This window comes from Nicotiana attenuata, unplaced genomic scaffold, assembly GCF_001879085.1.
Source record: "Nicotiana attenuata strain UT unplaced genomic scaffold, NIATTr2, whole genome shotgun sequence".
Lineage (NCBI taxonomy): Eukaryota > Viridiplantae > Streptophyta > Magnoliopsida > Solanales > Solanaceae > Nicotiana > Nicotiana attenuata.
Genome location: NW_017670924.1, coordinates 71254 through 91579, shown reverse-complemented (window position 1 = coordinate 91579; position 20326 = coordinate 71254). Strand labels below are relative to the sequence as shown.

Sequence of the window (20326 nt, the reverse complement as noted above, 5' to 3'; positions counted from 1 at the left end):
TTTGTCGTTTGTCCGTGAACCATAACCAAGATTTTTCGTAAACCATTAAGAGCTGAAGCATTGTTGTTTTGCTTCAGTTACTAGAAGGTTTATTTTTGGAATTAATACTCGTAAAGCATAAAGATTCTCGAACCAAAGAGTCTTGTGGATTCGCTTGTCACTATCGAAACAACTGCAGATGCAGAGTATTAGACGGTTTAATTTTTGTTAGTATCTTAGAATTGTCAGTAATTATTTGGAGCTAGTAAATTTACTACTATTAACTGTTAGTTCTATTTATCTCCAGAAATGTTGTCTGATAAACGTTGGCAGCAGGTTTGGTTTGTTTCCATCAAATCAAACTCTGAAGTCTAATAGCCTGTTTGGCCAAGCTTATTTTTGGCCAAAAGTGCTTTTTTTTTTGCCAAAAGTACTTTTGGCCAAAAATTGAGGTGTTTGGCCAAGCTTTTGGAAGGAAAAAAAGTGCTTTTGAGGAAAAGCATAAGCAGTTTTGGAGAAGCACAAAAAAGTAGCTTCTCTCCAAAAGCACTTTTTTGAGAAAAATACATTTAGAAGCAGTTTTTTAAAGCTTGGTCAAACACTAATTGCTGCTCAAAAGTGCTTTTCAAACTAATTAGTCAAACACAAACTGCTTTTCACCAAAAGTACTTTTGAGAAAAGCACTTTTGAAAAAGAGCACTTCTCAAAATAAGTTAATTTTTGCAGCTTGGCCAAACGGGCTATAAATCAATGACCTTATCCCATCACACCTTGCGCTCCTACATCGAGACTGCCAACACGTTGAATTCAACTAGTATTTGCCAAGGGTCGCTTTGCCTTAATTCCTTCACAAGTATTTGACTCTGATATTCTTGAGCCGAGGGTCTATCAGAAATTACCTCTCTATTCCACTAGAGTAGGGATTAGGTCTGCGCGCATGATACCTTTCCCACTGCTTGTGAAATTGTACTGGGTTGTAGTTGTTGTTTGTTTTGGGTGAAATAATGGAATTATATACATTCAGAATTGAAAGAATGCTAGTGAAAGTTAATATTTTAGCTGTATCATTTTTGCTATAGAGCATACAAGAATATGAGAAACATAATACTTCACCATAGTTTTTGACACAATTTTTCTTGGTTTTTAAAACATCTTAGTCATGTAATAGTTTGCAATTGGATTAATGTAAGATTTCTGAATCCATAAATATCTGCTCCTTTTTCCCCCCATTATTTCGTGGGTCTAGTTTTAAAATGACCTGCTACTAAATCGTTTTCAATTTTTTTAGAGTATTAAAAGGTCATAATTTTTCTTAATATTATAGTATTTATTTTTTAAAAAAGTTGAAATTTGGCTGAGCAATCAACTGGCGCCATGTTATAGTATGTTGGTTTGGTTTTTTATTTCATTACATTACGATCCAAGTGTCTCTTCTTCAACTGCTTTTGGGACCATTTGTATGTTATAGCTGTATCAATATCTACTTATTTTACAACTCAAAAAGTAAATGGGGCAAAGATTTAATGTATATTTTGAACGTTGCCAATCATTCATTCAAAGTTTTTGCCTCTCAAGTTACACTTTTGAAATGAGGAGTACAGCAAAAGCCAATTGAAATTTCCCTCTTCATACCAATTGAAGTGTATTTGAACAAATAGAAAGAGCCAGTAAAAATTCTTTAGTATATTATACTCCTCCTTTCCAACTTACATATATTTATTTTTTGGCTTGTCGCAAAAAGAATAATTACTCCTCTATCAATCTTAGAATAAATAAACTTAAAATTCTCTTTTTATTTTTAAAAACAAGTTTTTATACTTACACAAATTATATAGTATATTTAAGATCACATATTTCAAAAAACTTATCGCCACGTAAATACTATGGCATATTTAAAACGATCAATTTCAAAGGTCATTATTTATTTTGTAAATTTCGTAGTATCGTGAATTGTATATACCTCTTGGGCCCAAAAAAAAGAAAAAATTATATTCCTTTTTGCCTAGTACTAATTTCTTTTCAAGTTCAAATATCAAAATGGACAAAAGAGTTAATGAAATGCCAGACTTACCTGGAAAAAGCTTTCCACATTTTAACTTGGTATATTATTTCTACTTTTATTTTAATCTACAGATTGGCTTGTGCGTATGTGTATTTGTGTTATGTATTTATTTATTCATCTGGTCATATCTGCTGTCAGGAAACTAAGGCTGTACGGTGGGCCGGGTCCGAGCCTAAATGGGCTAAACGGGCCGGGCTAAACGGGCCGGGCTTAGCGGTCCCGGGCTTTGGCGGTCCCGGGCTTCGTGGGCTCAACGGGTAGGACCAGCCCGTGACGGGCCTAAGCCCATATGGTCCTGGGCTAAATGGGCCGGGCTCGTGGGCTTAGCGGGCCTAACGGGCTTTTTTTATTTTCGGGCTTTTTTTTTTATTTTTTTTATTTAAGGCAATTTCTTGTAAACCATATATGTATGTGTATATATAAATTGCTCTTATGCATGGCTATATAAATATATGTAGTATATATAATATAGAAATCTAATTATTAAAGTGTTTGACGTAAAAGTAAAATAACAAAACAATAGTAAAACTAAATTGGCATGCATAATAAATTAATAACAAAGTACAACATGAAGCATAAATACGTCTAATAATTTTAAAATAACACAAATTATTGAAAAATCTTAAAGACGAATTTGCGGATAAATACCCTCAACACAATACTTTATATGCCTCCTTAAAATGTCTGTGGTACACCCTGAACGAAAATTTAAGACTCTTCCACAGTTCTTGCACTTTAATATTTGGCCTTCTTCATTTTCTTCAAGCACTTCATAGTATTGCGAAACAAATAAGCGCACCCTTATATATTTTCTTGTAGTATATTTTGTATATTATGTATATATATTACAGCTTATAAAGAATTGCAAGTTAAAGGCAAAAAGAATATTGCAAAGAGATATTCAAGGGAATGTCTTATAATTTTTATTACCAAAAATGGCATATCTTTCTTAGTCTTCTTCCCCCCAATGGAATGAGCACCACAAGGTACTAATACCACCATTAAAAGGAAAAAAAACTAAAGAAGATATGCCAAAGTACAAGTTACACCATAATCTACATTGTATCTCTAACAAATCTCATAAATCCTTCAAGGTTCGGAGGAGGTTCCGTTGGTGGTGGCGGAAAAGAAGCTTGTTCATCACCGCTTCCGGGCGAAGCAGCATCCTCCGCAAGTTCCTCTATCATTTCTTCATAAGCTTCGTCTATCTCCGGTTGTGATTCTGCAAGTCCAAAGTTTCTTCTTTCCGAGCGGATCCAATCTCTGAATAGTACTGATTTTTCCAAGCTCTCCCTCATAGACGCTCTATGATCACCTATTTGAAGTCTTGCTTGACTGAAAGCGCTCTCTGATGCAACTGTTGAAGCTTGAATAGATAAAATATCCCGAGCCATCCTTGCAAGAACCGGAAAATATTTTTCCCTTGCCTTCCACCATTCCAAAAGATCAAAGGTGCCGTCTGGATTCTCCTTTTCAAGTCCATGCGACAAATAAACTGAAGCTCATTTAGATGTGAAGTCTCATCAAAACTATCACCTTGAGAACCCCTAAACTCCGTCCAAGATTTAAGTGCTTTTAGGCCCGCAGCTTTTTTAGACGATTGTGAACTAGACGAAGTAGGGGTTGGAACATTTGGCCTAGCATGATCTAACACAAGTTGATAAGCATTATAAAATGTTTGAGCATTTATTTTAATTGAGGCTTTCGCCTCTGCAAGTGTAGAAAATTCCTCAATTGAAAGATCTAAAGCCTTATAAATATTTGAGTACCGAAAGTGAGGACCTCCTAATTTCATTGTAGGATTTAACATTACAGCAACACCATAAATAGGGGGATAGAGAAAAAATATTTTTTAAACTTTTCTTTCATTGCATTTATAGCAAGTTTATAAATTTCCCCACCCTCCGAAAATTCAACAAACAAATCACATAGTGCTGCAATATAAACTAAACAGTTTGAAATAGTAGGATAATATTGCCCAGAAAATGCATTTGTAGCAATTTGAAAATGTTCTAAAAAATCTATAAGAATTTTGACATTCATCCAATCTTGATTTGTAAGGATTTCATCATCATCCTTACCACCAACACGAGCATTAAACGTTGCATTAATTGGGTTTCTATATTCATATGCAACTACTAAACTTTCGTACATATAATTCCATCTAGTTGGACAAGGTTTAGGAACCTTTCTTTCTCTAAGGCCAAATTCATCATATTTTTTAAAATACTGTCTAAGTCTACTTCTACGGTTTGAATAAAAAAGCCAATTAAGAGCCATTCTAACCTTTTCAATTTCTAAATTTAAAATTCTCATACCATCACCGACGATTAAATGGTAAATATGGAAACAATTACTAAATGCAGGATTTAGTGTTGTTGTAAGTACGCCTATAGCACTAGTGCTACTAGAAGCATTATCCATAGAAATTGCCATTATTTTATCTCTAATGCAAAAATATCTACAAATATCTGCAACAGTGTTAGCAATAAACTTACCTGTGTGACGTGAATTAATTATTCTATAAGCAATAATGCGTTTTTGCATTATCCACTCCTCATCTATCCAATGACTTGTAACAGTTAGATAATCACAATCATTATTACTTCTACCAATATCCGTAGTATAAAAATCCGATTAGTTATATGAGTAAATAAATACCGCAAATATTGTTCTTATTCATGTTTATATTTATAAATATCGCTCTTAACTGTTGCGCGAGGCCAACCTTTATAAGTAGGATTAAAAACTTTTCTAATATAATGCACAAAATTAGGGTTAGAAGGAAAAGTATAGGGTAAGCACATAACGGTAACCATCTTTGCTAATTCTTCACGATCTTTATTAGGATCGTAATATAAAATACCACCGGTCACAGTGTTAATTCCTGGTTGAACTAGATTTGAACCTGTACTAGGGTTAACCGCAGTATCTACACTTGTCCCCTCTTGCTGCGCTTTCATTTGTAAATATTTAACTTTATCTCTAGGGTGTGTTTGTATGTGCCTAGCCAAACTACCCGTACCGCTACGGTCTCCAGTATATTTATGTGCCAGCAATTTCCCACAAGTTTTACACTTAGCCTTATTTTGTTCTCTTACTTGAGTAAAAAAATTCCAAACTATTGATGTTTCTAGGCGTTTAGAAGGTTGTCTATTAAAAGTAGGGGTTTCTACAGGTGGGTCGGGCGGGGCATCAGTTGGGTTATTAACAGGACTAGCAGGTGTATCATCTAAATCCGGTTGGGTTTCATCTACATCCTCATTTTCCTCATCATTTTCTAAGATAGTTTGATTAGGATAAAGAGCATTCATAACTTCTTCATTTAATTGTTCACCTGGTGCAACATTATGGCAAAATTCACTATCGGAAAATTGAAAACAAGGGTTATTACTATCAAGAATAATAGGAGCAGCAGGACGGGTAACAGGTCTGGGTCGGGGAGCCTGGGGAAGGGTAGTAGGTTGGAGACTACTTTCACCAATTTTAGCTTTTCCCTTACCACCAAACATTTTTTCCAAAGAAAATGCCATATTAATTACAATTATGCAAACTAAATACACAAAAATATATTCTTAAAACTTAAGAGTTGGAACGAGTTTACCGAATTGCCGAACAACTTCTTGAAAATTGAAAATCGTTGAAGACTTGAAGACTTGAATACTTCAATTCACCAACTTCACAATTTTTTACGAAATTGCAATAATAAAATAAGCAATTATAGAAGAGAAATTAGATATAGATTGAGAGAGATTGATGAATTGGTGAGTAAAAATGAAAGAATGAGGGGGTATTTATAGTTGAGAATTGGGGAAAAGTATAATTATATAAAGTTTGGGTTAAAATAAAGTTTGGGGGCCAAATGACTATTTTTTAAAGTTGCAAACGGTTGAAAATTAAAGGCCAACGACTAGATTTTAAAAAGAGCCGTTGGAGCCCGTTAGGCCCGGTTGAACCGGCCCAGGCCCGCCTGCCGGTCCCGGGCTTAGCGGTCCCGGGCTCGTGGGCTTGATGTAAGGAACCGGCCCGCCCCGGGCTTTTTACACCACCAGGGACCGGCCCACCAGGACCGGCCCGCCGGGACCGTTTAGCCCGTTAAGACCGCGGGCCCGATCCGGTCCCGGTCCCAGCCCAGCCCACCATACAGCCTTACAGAAAACTGAACTTAAAGAAGCTGAAATCTTCGAACCTACGCAAGATTATTGTCTTTATCAATTTCAATGTTGAGTGAGATTTGATATCGATTTTCCTCACCATCAGTCTTCTTAGTCTGAGATTTAAAGCTCGTCGCATCGGATCTGTCTAGTACGTTTTATATCTCGTGTGTAATTTGCAAGTTGTTCCACGTGAGCAAGTTATCTAATGCGTATTCGAAGAATAATGGTTGTTGGTTTTTTCTTGGGAATTTTCTAAATAAATATTAGATATAGAACAAGTAATGTAACATTATGTAGTCGGGCTTGCCTAATGCAGTTTACTGAGTTTGTTGTTGTCGTATAATGTAACATAGAATAGATTTAGGGTATGTTTGGAAAGCCACCTAGTAATTGGAATTAGTGTAATTACTAGGGTAGTAATTACGATGACATGTTTGTTTGTCATAACGTAATTACAAGCTTATTAGTTGCACAAGTGTAATTACACAGTTAGATTAAATTTTAAATGAAGTAATTATCAAAATTTAAAAGTTAATATTATAAATATATGCCTATAAATATTTTTTTATAAGTATAAATGATACTCCCTCTATTCCAGTTTGTGTGAACTTATTTCCTTTTTGGGTCGTTCCCAAAAGAATGACCCATTTTTAAATTTTGTAACAATTTAGCTTAAACTTACAATTGTATCCTTATTGAGAAGCTTTTGTAACCATATAAATACTCTGGGGCCCTTTTTGACTTGTTTAGGACCACAAATTTCAAAAGTCTTCATTTTTCTGAAATTCGGTGCCCAGTCAAACAGATTCACATAAATTAGAACGAATGGAGTATTAGATTTGGTATTTAAGATAGCGCATTTTTTCTTGAATATACATTAATTAGTAATCACATATTTATAACTAATATTGTAAAATAATTAACATATATATTTCCCAATTTAATAATATTTAATTTAATTAGTTATAGATATTAAAAATACACATCTTGTAAGAACATCATAGAACGCATGTTTGATAAAATAAATTAATATTTATAAATATAATGTCATAACATTATTCAAATGATTGACAAAACTAATCTGTCAATTCAAACTAAAAACTGAACTACATACAATGTGAAATAACAAGTCAATACTACTAAAACAAGTAATGAACTAAGTTTGTTAATGACTCAGTATTTCTAATATTAGGAGGTGTAGTTTCAAAAATTAGAATAACAACGCAGTTACGCTAAATAAAGAAAATAAAATATATAAGAAATAAAATATACGATCAATTACATGGAATCACAAGAAGTAAAGGTAGAGAAATAAAAGATAAATAATGCACAAAGAAAATATATTTAAAAATTAAAAAAGAAATTAAAAGGTAAAAAATGAAATAAAAAGAAATTAAAATAATGAAAATAAAAAGTTATAAAGAAAATAAATTAAAATAAAAACAAAAAGGAAATAAATTAAAAATTAACCTTGTAATTACACAGCGTAATTACCACCAATTATTGCCTACCCCTTGAGAATTGGAGAGTGTAACCTCTCCAATTACACTCAATTCCATGCTGACCAAGTAATTACTTGGCCAAACAAACATGCCACTGTGTAATTACACCCAATTATACCCAAATTCAATTCCTAGGTGGCTTTCCAAACAGGCTCTTAATGATAGGAAGTGAATGTTTTAATCTATTGCAATAACAACAACGACCCAATGTACTCCAACAAGTAGGGTCTGGGGATGGTGAGATACATGCAGCCTTACCTTTACCCTTACCTTGGACGGGCAAAGACGTTGTTTCCGATATACCCTCAGCTAAAGAAAATATGAAAAAAAATACTGATATTAAGTAATAACAGTACAAGAATATTTTAATCTATCAAATCTAAAATTTCGATTCTATTCCAACATAATATCTGCAATATTATCACCTCAGTATCCATTAAAAATAATTCATTTTTGGTTTAAATGTAAAACAATTAGCTAAATTCTTTGGGATTGTGAAGCCAAAAAAGTACTTTGTGCAGTAACTCACTAACAATATAGCTCCAATAAGACGTGTACAAATTTTAATGAAATTATTTAAAAATTGCTCTTATATTATTTAAAAGGGAATAAATAATATGTAAGCTTTAGAAGTCAAACATTATACATTATTTACAGAAGAACACAAATAATTGTACAAAAGTACCACAAAAAATAAAATCACAAAAATGATACGAATCACTCTCCATATTACGACTAACGACAGAAAAAAGTAATTGCAGAGCATGTGAGAGTGGTCCCTACATTTTTACTCACCCTGGGTCCCACTTCTATAGAGAGTGACGTAGGTCCATAGGGACCCCACAAGAGTGCGTTATGTTCTTTCAAAAATCTTTTTAAAATTTTTTAATTTCATTTTCGAAAATTTGTGCGCTCCAGCTGCCTCGTAAAACGAGCGGATTCCAAATCTATATTCAAATTTACTTAATAAATTTCCTAAAATACACAATTCAAATTCTCTCTCACACAATTGCACAGAGTACAAACAGTTGTGAATTAAGGTACAAACGATATATACTTTTGGCCATTGTCAGGATAAGATCCGACAGCTGTATGTTTACTGACACGTGGACGTTTAGCTCTTCCCTCAATTATTTCTCTCTCTTTTGGTTTTCAGTTTATCTTCAACCGGCTCAGCTCGGCTTATGAGCATGGATTATATTTACCTTTATACCCTTAATAATAGCAACTTATTAATTAAGGGCTAAACGGTCAAAAGAGATCCGAGGGCTGATCTTGTTCGTTGATATAGCTGCCGGAGATGTACTAGACAAGGTAGAAACAAAGCTGAAAATTTGACAAAATACTAAAAAAATGACAAAATACAAAATTGGTTGATTTATCGAAATTAATTCTTCTAAACTATGTATTCTATGAAAATTATACATATATTATACCCATATAATTTTTGAGAAACTGAGCTTGTTTATAATGAATTTTCGTTTTCATTTGAATGTATCACTAGGTGTTAATTGCACCCTCGTATCACTTTGGCTTATTTTAGTCTATTTTCTTCAACTAAGTCTAATAGCATGTTCGTCCACACTTCTAAAATTAACTTATTTAAAGAAGTATTTCTTTTTTAAAAGTATTTATTATAAAATTACTTTTGATAAGAAACAGTTTGTGTTTGGTTAATTAATTTAAAAAATACTTCTAAACAACAATTAGTATTTGACCAAGCATTTAAAAAAACATTTCTAAGAGCCCGTTTGGACATAATTTTTTTTCCTTTTTTCCAAACAAATTTCACTTTTTTCCGAAATCAGCGTCTGTTCATAAAATTTCCAATTTTCACTTGAAGATGCATTTTGGAATTTTCGAAAATTTGAAAAACTCCAAAAAGCTGTTTTTCAAAATTTTTACTCAAATCACTCACAAAACTTCAAAAACAACCAAACTGAAATTTATGTCCAAACACAACTCTAAGAAGCCGTTTGGACATACAAAAATTTTCCCTTTTTCCTATTTTTTTTGAAGACAATGTTTGGTTATCAAAATCTTCCCAATTTTTTCAATTTCACTTGAAAATGCATTTTTAAATTTGAAAAACTGGTTTTTACCAGTTTTTAATTGAAAATGAGAATTTGCTAATTTTTAATTTTACAAATTTACCCTACACTTTTAAAATTTATAAAATATCCCCATCAATTATTACTACTTGTTTGATAACAGTGGTAATGGCAGTTACCACTGTTAGAAAATATGATATTGGTTTTGCATCTTCTGTGTATTGTAGTAAAGTAGAATATGATATCAGTTAAACAATAGCATGTTTGATTGTTTATTTCAAGTAGGATAGTTAAATTGGGGTGCTTTTGATATTTTTTACAAGTTGTGGGGTATAAATCATGTTTCATTATTTTGAAAAAGGACATCCAAATGTTTTGCAAAAATTATAACCAATCACAATTTCATCTTCAATTCAAATTTTAGTGAAATTCCAAATTTGAATTTTTTTTTTTGGAATTCATGTCCAAACCTACTAAATTTCAAATACCATTTTCACTTAAAAAAAATTCACCATTTTTTGGAATTTTACAATTCTTATGTCCAAACGCCTACTAAGTGTATCTTTCTCAAAAGTGATTTTCAAAAAGTGCTTTTGGAAGCAAATTATTTTTTTCTGCTTCTATAAAATTGCTTATGTATCTACTCAAAAATACTTTTTTCTTCTAAAAGTTTGGTCAAACACTTCAATTTTAAAAACTATTTAAAAAAAATACTTTTGAGTTTGAGTAAGTTTGACTAAACGGACTATAAATCAACAAACTATTGTCCAAAGACGTTAAATTACTTTCCCATGCCAAATATTTTTCCGTCACAATGCATGTGACACACTTCGAGTAATGCCTTATTTTTATATTTGAAGCAATTTAAGTTTAATTTTTTTATTTAATTTTAATGAGATGATTCACATATCCATATAAAAAATGTACGTGTGACTTATTTTAAATTATTGGATAAAATGTACCGTGTGGTCGCTATCAAAAGCCTCGGATTCCTTTTGTACGTCACCGGTTCAGAGATCACAATCAACTCGACTCAACACGTAACAAACCGGAAACTGAGCCGGCTCAATAAGCCGTTAACTGTTCAAACCGGTTTCAGTATAATACAAAGCAGACGAAAAGAAACGAAAGAGATGGAAGAAAAAGCCAATTGACCGTACAACAAGTGGGTCTCATCTTCTCTCTCCTCTCTCTTCTTTTTTAGCAGAAGGTGAAGCATAGTCGTTTCCATTCCAATGGCAGTTGTGAAGCATTTACTGTATGCTCTTTCTCTCTCTAGATATTTCTCTTTCGCTCTCTAGATTAGTCTCTGAAAATTCATGCATTTTTGTGTGTTATATCATATATTGCATTTCAATCAAATCTGACTCAAAAAATCTCGTTTGTTTTGGCCTCTGAATTTCACTGTTTTGCTTTGAGTGACTCATATTCGCATTGAACTGAGGTACGTACGTTAACTGTAACGGATTTTATATGTTTGCTTTGCTTGAATTTTTCACTGTTTGGTCTGTTTTATGCATTGTGAAATACTCATTTTTCTCTTTCACTTTGTGATTAAAACAATTTTGAGCTCTTCTCTAATTCTCAGTTTTTAGATTTCTCAAAAAATTTGGTTTAACTAATGTAACGGATTCAGTATGATTGTTAGTTCATTTTTTTTTTTACGTTTTATGCATTGACAAATTGCTTTTTTTCTTCTTGTTAAATCAACAATTTTGAGCTCTTCTCTAATTTGCACCTTTTTCTATTAGTTATTTGGGTTAAATCAACAATTTCACTTTTTTGATGTTTTATGCATTGCGAAAATGCGTTTTTTCCTCAAATAAACAATTCTGAGCTCTTCTCAGCTTTTCAATTTTCTTAATTTTAATTTTCCCTTTTAAACGACTTCTTTTTTTTAACGTTGTTGTATTTTTAATTATTCAAGTGAAAAAGCTTTCTTCCGAGCAAATTAAAAGTCACAGAACTGCGATTTGCGAGCATTTATTGTTTATGAGTGAGCGTTTATATCTTAATGTAGCCTCATGCATATTGCTTCTGCGAAAAAATCGTCCGTCTTTTTGACTTTTGATTTTTTAATTTTTTTTAATGATATATCTAATTTTAATCTTAAGTGCATGCTCTGGTGCAAGCTAACTAAGAGTTCTGTTACAGAAAGGTGAATTTGAGGCATTAAGCTTAAATTGATTGCTTTAATCTTCAACTAGCTATGAATAGGAAGTGACACTGATAATTATCTTTAAGTATGTGTGTGTGAATGCACTGTAGATTTTAGTGGATCATGCGTTTTTGCATTTATTATACTCATGCAAAACCCGTGAATTGCTGGTTTTAATAACTTGTTGGCTCATAGCATTCAACATTCCATAAGAAATTTCGTGTCAGTCTTATCAGATCCTAAAAATCACTACTTATAATTTTCTCTCTCCTTTCAGTATATATGGCTGGGTATGTGAAAATGCCTTGATTGTGGGAATTATATCGCTACCCTTTTGACATTCTTGATATTTGCTTTTTCAGGAAAATCGTTTCAGATTTGGGGGGTTCTGGTTGATTGATTCTGCTTCTTGAAAGTTAAAAGTTCTCAGTCTTTGTCAGAGAAGCCATTTGAGGTGAATCGTGTAATTAGGAGTGGAGATTCTTTATGAAAGGAATCTTAACTGAGATTCTTGGGATTTAGTTCTGTATTGGAAGTTGGTCTACGTGACATAGAAGTTGAAGTTTAATCTGCTACCAAGTTGGCTGTTATTAGCAATTTTTATTTGATTGTCTGATAAATGAGGAGCAAGGGAGAATGGATTATTCATCATGTAGAGCTCTGCAGTTTGGTTGCAGAGTAGCAGTAGCTAACCTAGACTGATCTCGTTGTTATCTTCATTGAATTCACTGTGATTAGTTAGTTGTTTAGACGTGCAAAATGCTGGAGACTCAACTATGTCCTTCTCGGGTGTTATCGCCTTTCCGTGAAGAGAGTGGTGATGAGGAACTGTCTGTTCTTCCGAGACACACCAAAGTTATTGTGACTGGAAACAACAGAACCAAGAGTGTTTTGCTGGGGCTTCAGGGAGTTGTCAAAAAGGCTGTTGGGCTTGGTGGTTGGCATTGGCTGGTGAGGCCTCATTCTTTTTATATTGTGTTTTTTTGTCTTCTACCCTAACAGTCCAGAAAATTATTATTCTTCTCTTTTATAGCTTGACCTGAAATAAGTAACTGCTGAAATGGCTTCCTAATTAAGTTACTGTGAATGTAGGGTTATTCTCTTTACTTTATAGCAAAACTTCCTGTGGAATTGCTGGCAAAGTGAATTTAACTTTACATGATTTCTGTTTGTCAAATAGTTAAGCTTTAGACCTTGCTGTTGTAAAATCTCCTAGTTAACATCCTTGTTTTCCTTTTTGTGATTCTGTTGTCTGTTTGATTTTGGAATCAGTTGGAGTACTAAACTTCTTTCTCTCAAAACTGAAGGTTTTGAAAAATGGAGTTGAAGTCAAGCTACAGAGAAATGCATTGAGTGTGCTAGAACCTCCCACGGGAGATGAAGAAGATGATGATTATGACTTTGATGACTCAAGCAGTGGTTCAGACATTGTTGAAAAAGAAAGCCATCACTTTGGTCAGTCTCCATTATCTGAACTTTGTTTTATCAGTTCTTCTAAAGAGGTTTCTTATTTGATTAAAATCCTTGTATTTGGTAGCCACTGGTGTCGAGTACAGAAAAGTGAGCAAGCCTAGAGTTCGTTATACAAGGCCCACATGGGCCTTGTCTGGACCAGCAAAGACAATGAGCCGTGGCAATTGCAGAGAAGTTGAACCTAGCTATTTGCAACCGGTAAGCACATTAATAGAGATTGACTCTGTCCAGTGTTAGACCTGATTTTCATTGATGTGAATGTGTCTGTCCAGGTTACATTGCGTATTTGCATTCAAATTGATTAATTTGTATAGTATCTTAACTGGTCTTACAGAAACTCAAATGAAGTGCAGATAGTATAAGATCCATTCTGTGAATTTTGTTACTATTCTTTATGAATTGGTAGGGCCTTTCTTGAAGGGGGTCTAAAGCGCCTTTATGATATAATGCTTTATAGTATACTTGCAAGTCTGTTTATATATGCTGTTTGAGTCTTACTCATTGGGAAAACTCAGCTTTTATTGAACTAACTGTGTCATACTTGTTTAATTAATTTGTTTCATTTGGACTATCAGAGATTGAACTTGGCAAAACTAGGAACTGGTTCACTCTGGAGATACTGGCGAAACTTCAACCTTGTAAGTTTCTGCCAGCACGAATAATTTCAATGATCAACGAAACATGTCAGTTCAAGTTAGTAACAGGTTTTGCATATGTGCAGGCACATATTAACCCTAACCCAACAAAGGAACAACTGCTTAGTGCTGTGCAGCAGCACTTCTCGTCGCAGGTCTCATTCATTCTCTTGCTATGCTTAACTGCATAATCTACTTGCTTAGCTCCAAGTTTTACTAATCGATGCTTCCAATCTTAATCTGTGCAGCGAGTTGATGAGGTACAAGTGGTGGTGGAATTCATCCGTGCGGCCAAAAGGTTAAGATCAGCTGACACCCATTGAAGATTTGATAATAGGGTAAAATTGAAGAAGGTTGGATTATTATCTGTAATATAATGCATATAGAGTAAATATTATGAACCTCTAACTTAGTTAAGCTAATTATAGACTCTACTAATGTCTAATGGAGACTGGTGAGAGCTTCTTTGTTAGCTAATCACCCCCTAATTGTCTCCCGGATCCCTAACCTTGTATTATGCGGCTGTGACCCGGTTGATATTTATAACCTTCATTTCTAGTGTGATTCTGTTTTACATGAGATGTGTGTTCATTTTTTTCGTTTAGAGTTATATACTTCCTAGTGACGAGACATTGACGGTGATGATTCATATAGCTGATCCGAGTATACATCTGTATCGAGACGCAGTTTGAGCTGTTTCTTGCGACTCATAATTTGTAATATGTTGTGAATGCGCCTTGATTTAAAAAAAAAAAAAAGCTGATTTCTTAATTTAGTTTTCTTTTTTCTACGAAGTGGAACCTTGGGTTAAGTGGTAAATTACGGTCATGTGAGGTCATGGGTTTGAGCCGTGAAAATAGTTCCTAGCCCCCCTGCAGAACTGTAGGTCGGTAGTTTTGCGTAGTTTTCTTTTTTTCTACCCTAAAAGCTCCAAATACGTTACGAACGTAAAGCCATTTTAAACTGAATCTTTTGTACAATACAAGCGCAAATTTAGGCTGTCTTTTCTGGCTAATTGGTTTTTCTCTCTTTTTGGCTGTAAATGTAGACATTCTAGAAGAGGAAAAATATCTAAAAATATTACAGTATTAAATTTATTAATATGTACAAAAATTGGTGGATATGCAGGCCAGGCTGTAAATAGCTTTCACGGGTCAACAATAAGTTGGCATATGTAGACCCATGGTGGGGTCTTATTTTATGTGTTATTAAATATCTACCAACCGAAGAGATTACTACTTTTGTGCAACCAAACCTAACATACGCATCGAAATTAATATATTAAATTATCAATAAGAGTTGTGGGGGAAGGATAAATATATCTTTATCCTTAATTATACGTCTCGAGTTTAAACATTGAGTATGATTTTTTTTGTTAGGGAACAGTTTATTTCAGTAGCGAAATCAGAAATTTTCTCAAGGATATTCAAAGTTGAATTACTGAAAAAAAATATTTCAACAAAGGTTGTTTAATAGTATATGTTATATATCTCTAAGACCTAGTATTTTACCTATATACATAGTATAAATTTTCGTTGAAAGATGGTCCCTTAGCACAATGTAGCTTGCCCTTGCTTTACCTTCGATATGATACTTTTCAATTTTATTTGAATTTAATCAGACCCCAATATAATCCGTAACTAGAAAAGAATTAATTTTGGGTTTTTATTGAGAGATTGAGAAGAGTACCTTTTTCTTCACGTTATTAAGTTGGTACCAAAACAATTCTATTATTGGTCCCTACAAAAGATTTTGTGCTAAAGGTTAGGGGGGCTTCTTTGGATTTGCTCTATTATTTCAGTTTTATAGTGGACCCTCTTTGTCCCCCCACCCACCTATAATTGGAATTTAAAATTAATGGGATAGGGAGCTTCGTATATTAAATTATTACCTTTTTGTTTATTTAAAAAAATTAAACCTTAGTTTCTGTGTGAAGTCAAACAGCAAATTAGAAAAGCTAATGTGTGGATGCATATTTATTCGTCACTTTCTCCTATTATGGATTCTGAATTTTCGTTAGAGTATTATATTTCGGTTTGAATTTATTCTAATATCAAATAATTTATTTTTCAAGGCAAATTACTGGGTATTTAAAACTAAAATTTTTCTATATGTCACACCTTATCCCTATACAGAAACCTAAGTTGTGAACAAGAATAAAAAGAGCAAACATTATTTAATGGTAACAACAACAAATCATGCCTTAATCTTTATTATGGAACTTAATATCATTAAAAAGGGAGCCAGTGATTGACAATTCTACCGGGAGAGGAATGGCTGACACGTCGTAAATCTTCCTACTTTGTTTTGTTGTATTAGATAAGTTAGTATTAATATATGGAGAAATTAAAAAATAGCCAGATTTCCAAATGGTCATTGAAAAATAGTCACAATTTTAAAAGTAATCGAAATTTAGCCACTTTACATGTAAAGATAAATCTGAACAAAAATAAAGTTCAAAATCCGAAAAAATATTCCAGTATAATATAGTGGATTCCAGTATATTATACTGAAGTTCCAGTATAATATATCGATCCAGCAAAATATGCTAAAAGTTAATACACAGGTGAATCTCCGGTCAATGGATCCTTCATAATAAACCAAGCATATCTCAAAATGGGCCTTGGCTTCAAAGCCCACAAAATATTTGGGCTAATAAGGACTCTAAATTGGGCTCAAATAAGGTTTTCAACTTTTGGACAAACCAGTTTGAGACCAGTCTTGAATAAACTAAGTCCACCTACTCTGTCAAGAAAAAAGGAAAATATAGTGAAATCTTTCTATAACAGTTTTCGATATTTTTTGGCTGCTATAGTGAAGTAAAGTTATAAAGGATATATATTATAACAATAAAAATCGGTTCCAAGAAAAATTTGGCTTTTATAGTGAATGACTGTTATATAGAGATGTTATAGAGAGGTCTGACTGTAGTACTTTCTACGTTTCCGTTTATGTGAACCTTTTCTTTCTTGCTCCATTTCAACAAGAATTATTCCTTTTAGTCTAGAAAAAAATTAACTTAAACTTTCAATTCTACCCTCAATGAAAAACTTTTATAGCTACACAAATATTATGACATGTTTAATGATCACGCCCAACTATGCCTTATAAAAAGGACAATGCGGTCGTTGCAAATATAATCCGGTTTACAAGTCCGGAGTCGAATCCCACAGAGAACTGAGGTTTAGCTACAGCTGTTCACTATCACCAAGAAGACAAGCTTGAACAATTCATAACTTATAGATATTAAGATTCTTCTGTTTAACTAATTAACTAACAAATTAAAATAGTAAATTAACAACTAAAGATACTGAGGGTTAGAGAAAAGATTAAGGAGGTCTAGAGTTATGATTTCCCCAATTGTCGGAATCCTTCCTGCTATGTCTTCTATAATTTCGCCTAAGTATTCTCTACCGATCATGAGCACTCTTATTACCGTAAATCTCTCCCGAGTAATTACGATAATTTACTAGACGCACTCTCCCGAGCTACGCTAGCTGGCTTTTAATACAGCTCACTTCAGATCGCACCCAAGGCTTCGTTATCCCTAATCCCACCTTTAAACCCTCGGTTATTGATCCCTCATATACTTTGGGAGTGGTGTTGTTCAACAATTACCTAAATATGCACTCCCTCCCGAGTTATGCATACTAAATAGGCACAGCTAATTGAGAGCTCTTCAATCAACCAGAATATAAACGTAGTTGAACAAATAGAGAAAAGCTATGACTCAATTATATAAAAACATAACAAGAATTTATCCTACAAAAGGTTCTATCAAAACTCTAGATAACAAATTAGCTATTCATAATAGTATGTAAAACTACAATACTAAAAGTCATAACCAACAATGAAAAATAGGAAGAGGAAGGAAAAAACTCGTAGAAGAATTCTCCGCCTTGCTCCCAAATGTTCTTGCCTCCAAGGGTGTTGTCTAACCCTGAAGTAGTGTCTCTCCGCCTCCTTAGGTCTAATTTGTGTCTCAAAATATGTCCCCTTCTTGTTCTTGGCCGGCCTCCTTTGTTTTATATAGGGTTTAGGACTTAAAATCCCATGTTTTACACTTTAGCCCCTGAAATTTACGCTTCCCACCGCGGTTTCACCGCGATCGCGGTGGAACCGCGGCCAAACGCCCTCGCGGATTCTTCATTCTTCAGAAACTGCCTTCCACCGCGGTTCTGCCGCGGTTCTGCCGCGGTCGCGGCAAAAACCGCGGTTTTCACCCTGTTCCGTTTGGAATTTGGAAAAACGTAAAACATGAAAGTTGTAGCCCTTTGAGTTAGCTTTCCAACCATATATTGTGGAGCCCAAATGGAGTTCTGAGCAAAAAGTTATGTCTATTTTACTAGACAGTGCGCAATATGCCTCCTCAAGTCTTCGTTCGTACTTAATTATCAAATTTGACCCCCGAACACGATCCCGGCTTAATTCCTTGAGCTTTTACTCAGACTTCAAAGCTTAAAATCACTTAAATTCATTCCATAACATCTATATAGCTCGGAATCACACCTACAAGGCATAAAACACACAATTAGTGCAAAACACTAGCGATTAAAGCGCAAACTCAATTAAAGTGCAGTAAATTCGAGTGTAATAAGCGACTAAAATATGCAATTATAGCCTATCATCATTTAACACTACAACTTTCAACAAAATTATAGCCACAAAAATGTTATGGCTTATTTAGGACCACAAGTTTTAATTTTTTTTATTTCTTTCTTAAATTTCGTACTGAATCAATTAAGTTCACATAAATTGAAACGAAACGAGTATAAAGATGATAACAATGGTATTACAACTCCACTAGACACAACATTTGTTGGAATGGTGACTTATTGAGACAATAATTTATTCTAATCATGAAAGGTAAGGTACGTCTTCGGCTTAAAATAATTGTTTTCCACTATAGAGTACCACAATTCTGTTGGCCGAATTAATTTGTTGTGTTTTGTTGATGAGTAAGTTGGTCCAATTATTATAGATTATCCTACATATTTTGGAGCTTACATATTTCGATTACATTTCTTAATCAGCAAGAATAGAAATTATTTCTAATATGATGTCATCTTTATGTTGCATAACTTGCTTCAACAACTAACTTATGATTATCTTTATTTTAATCCAATAAAAATATTTATGCTGTCCAAACGAATAAGCCCTTTTGTTTTCTCCCATGAACTTTCTCTTTGATAAGTCAATCCTGTAATAATATGTAAACAAGAAATATATAATAATAGAATACCGCTAAAATATTGGTAATGTAGGCAAGAAACGCGGCTATCTTATTACCGGCTAAAATTCAGAAGCTTCCGCAAAATATTCACGACAGTGATATTCAGCTAAGGCGACGAATCACCTTTTCAAACGCCGCCCCAACAAGCCACCACTATTCATGGGAGACAGATACATTTTTTTTTTGGTTTCCCCGCAATATCCGTAATGAAGCCCGACTATATTCGAATTCGCACCGCGTAGGGCCCTAAGCGCTCCTTACCAAGGTTTTTTTTCATACCCGACAAGTTTTTTTTTATTATAAATATTTTAATTTATCATACTTAAGTTATATATATATATATATATATATATATATATATATATAATGTTTACCATCGAGACACTAGTCAGCTTTGCAACTTGCAACTTGGAAACCTTATTAATTACAGGAAGTATAAGCGTATTCACTATTTTCAATTTGAATTATAAAAAGATTTTAAAGTATTTATATGAATATTAGCTTCAACTCTGCGTATGTGCATTTTTTTTTTGGGTTAACATGATACTCATATATTTATAAACATTCACAAAATTATATCAATATAGGGGATCTCGGAATGAGGTCCCTGTTGATTGTTTTAATGTCTACCAAAGTTGCCCTATTATAAACAATGACTTTTCTTGTAAAAACAGTTCCTGAGATGTCTGCCCACACTGCTTTGTTAGTAAACACCGGAGGAACTGCCAAAAACTAGGTCTTGTCAAAAACTTCCTTCCTAGCTCCTTCCTTTGCGAGGAGGTCCGCCACCTGGTTCTGTTCCATGTAGCTATGCCTTATGACTGGGTTCCCAACTACTCCATCAGATACCTGCATTCAGAAATTATGGAGTTGTGAGTTAAGTTACCATTCTTCAACACTTCCAACACCATTTCAGAGTCGGTGGCAATCACCAGAGGTGCCAAGCCTTGATCTAGGGCTACTTTTAGCCCCGACCATAGGGCTTGGAGCTCTGCCCTAAAACTACAGTGTTTGGGAGACCCCTCATGAAGCCTAAGATCTAATCACCCCTGTTGTTTCTAAATACCCCCCCCCCC

The 20326-nt window shown here is 33.8% G+C and overlaps 1 protein-coding gene across 2 annotated transcripts; it reads left to right on the top strand.

The window, feature by feature from the left end:
• Positions 1-10882: 10882 nt before the first annotated feature.
• Positions 10883-14596, top strand: LOC109244514. 2 transcript variants are annotated; one of them, XM_019411617.1, is made up of 7 exons: positions 10883-11009; positions 12272-12860; positions 13217-13364; positions 13447-13580; positions 13958-14020; positions 14104-14172; positions 14266-14596. In XM_019411617.1, the coding sequence occupies exons 2-7, from the start codon at positions 12669-12671 to the stop codon at positions 14338-14340; spliced, it is 681 nt and encodes a 226-aa protein (XP_019267162.1). In that variant the 5' UTR covers positions 10883-11009; positions 12272-12668; the 3' UTR covers positions 14341-14596. The 2 variants fall into 2 exon arrangements, with proteins under 2 accessions (XP_019267162.1, XP_019267161.1); XM_019411616.1 differs by having other exon boundaries at positions 10883-11195.
• The last annotated feature ends 5730 nt before the right edge of the window (positions 14597-20326 follow it).

What these genes read in the sequence shown, in the direction of transcription:
- LOC109244514 (XM_019411617.1), top strand. Translation starts at nt 12,669, where the DNA reads ATGCTGGAGACTCAACTATGTCCTTCTCGGGTGTTATCGCCTTTCCGT. An exon ending in TTGGTGGTTGGCATTGGCTG is followed by an intron (nt 12,861 to 13,216) that starts GTGAGGCCTCAT and finishes TCAAAACTGAAG; the next exon opens with GTTTTGAAAAATGGAGTTGA. An exon ending in ACTGGCGAAACTTCAACCTT is followed by an intron (nt 14,021 to 14,103) that starts GTAAGTTTCTGC and finishes GCATATGTGCAG; the next exon opens with GCACATATTAACCCTAACCC.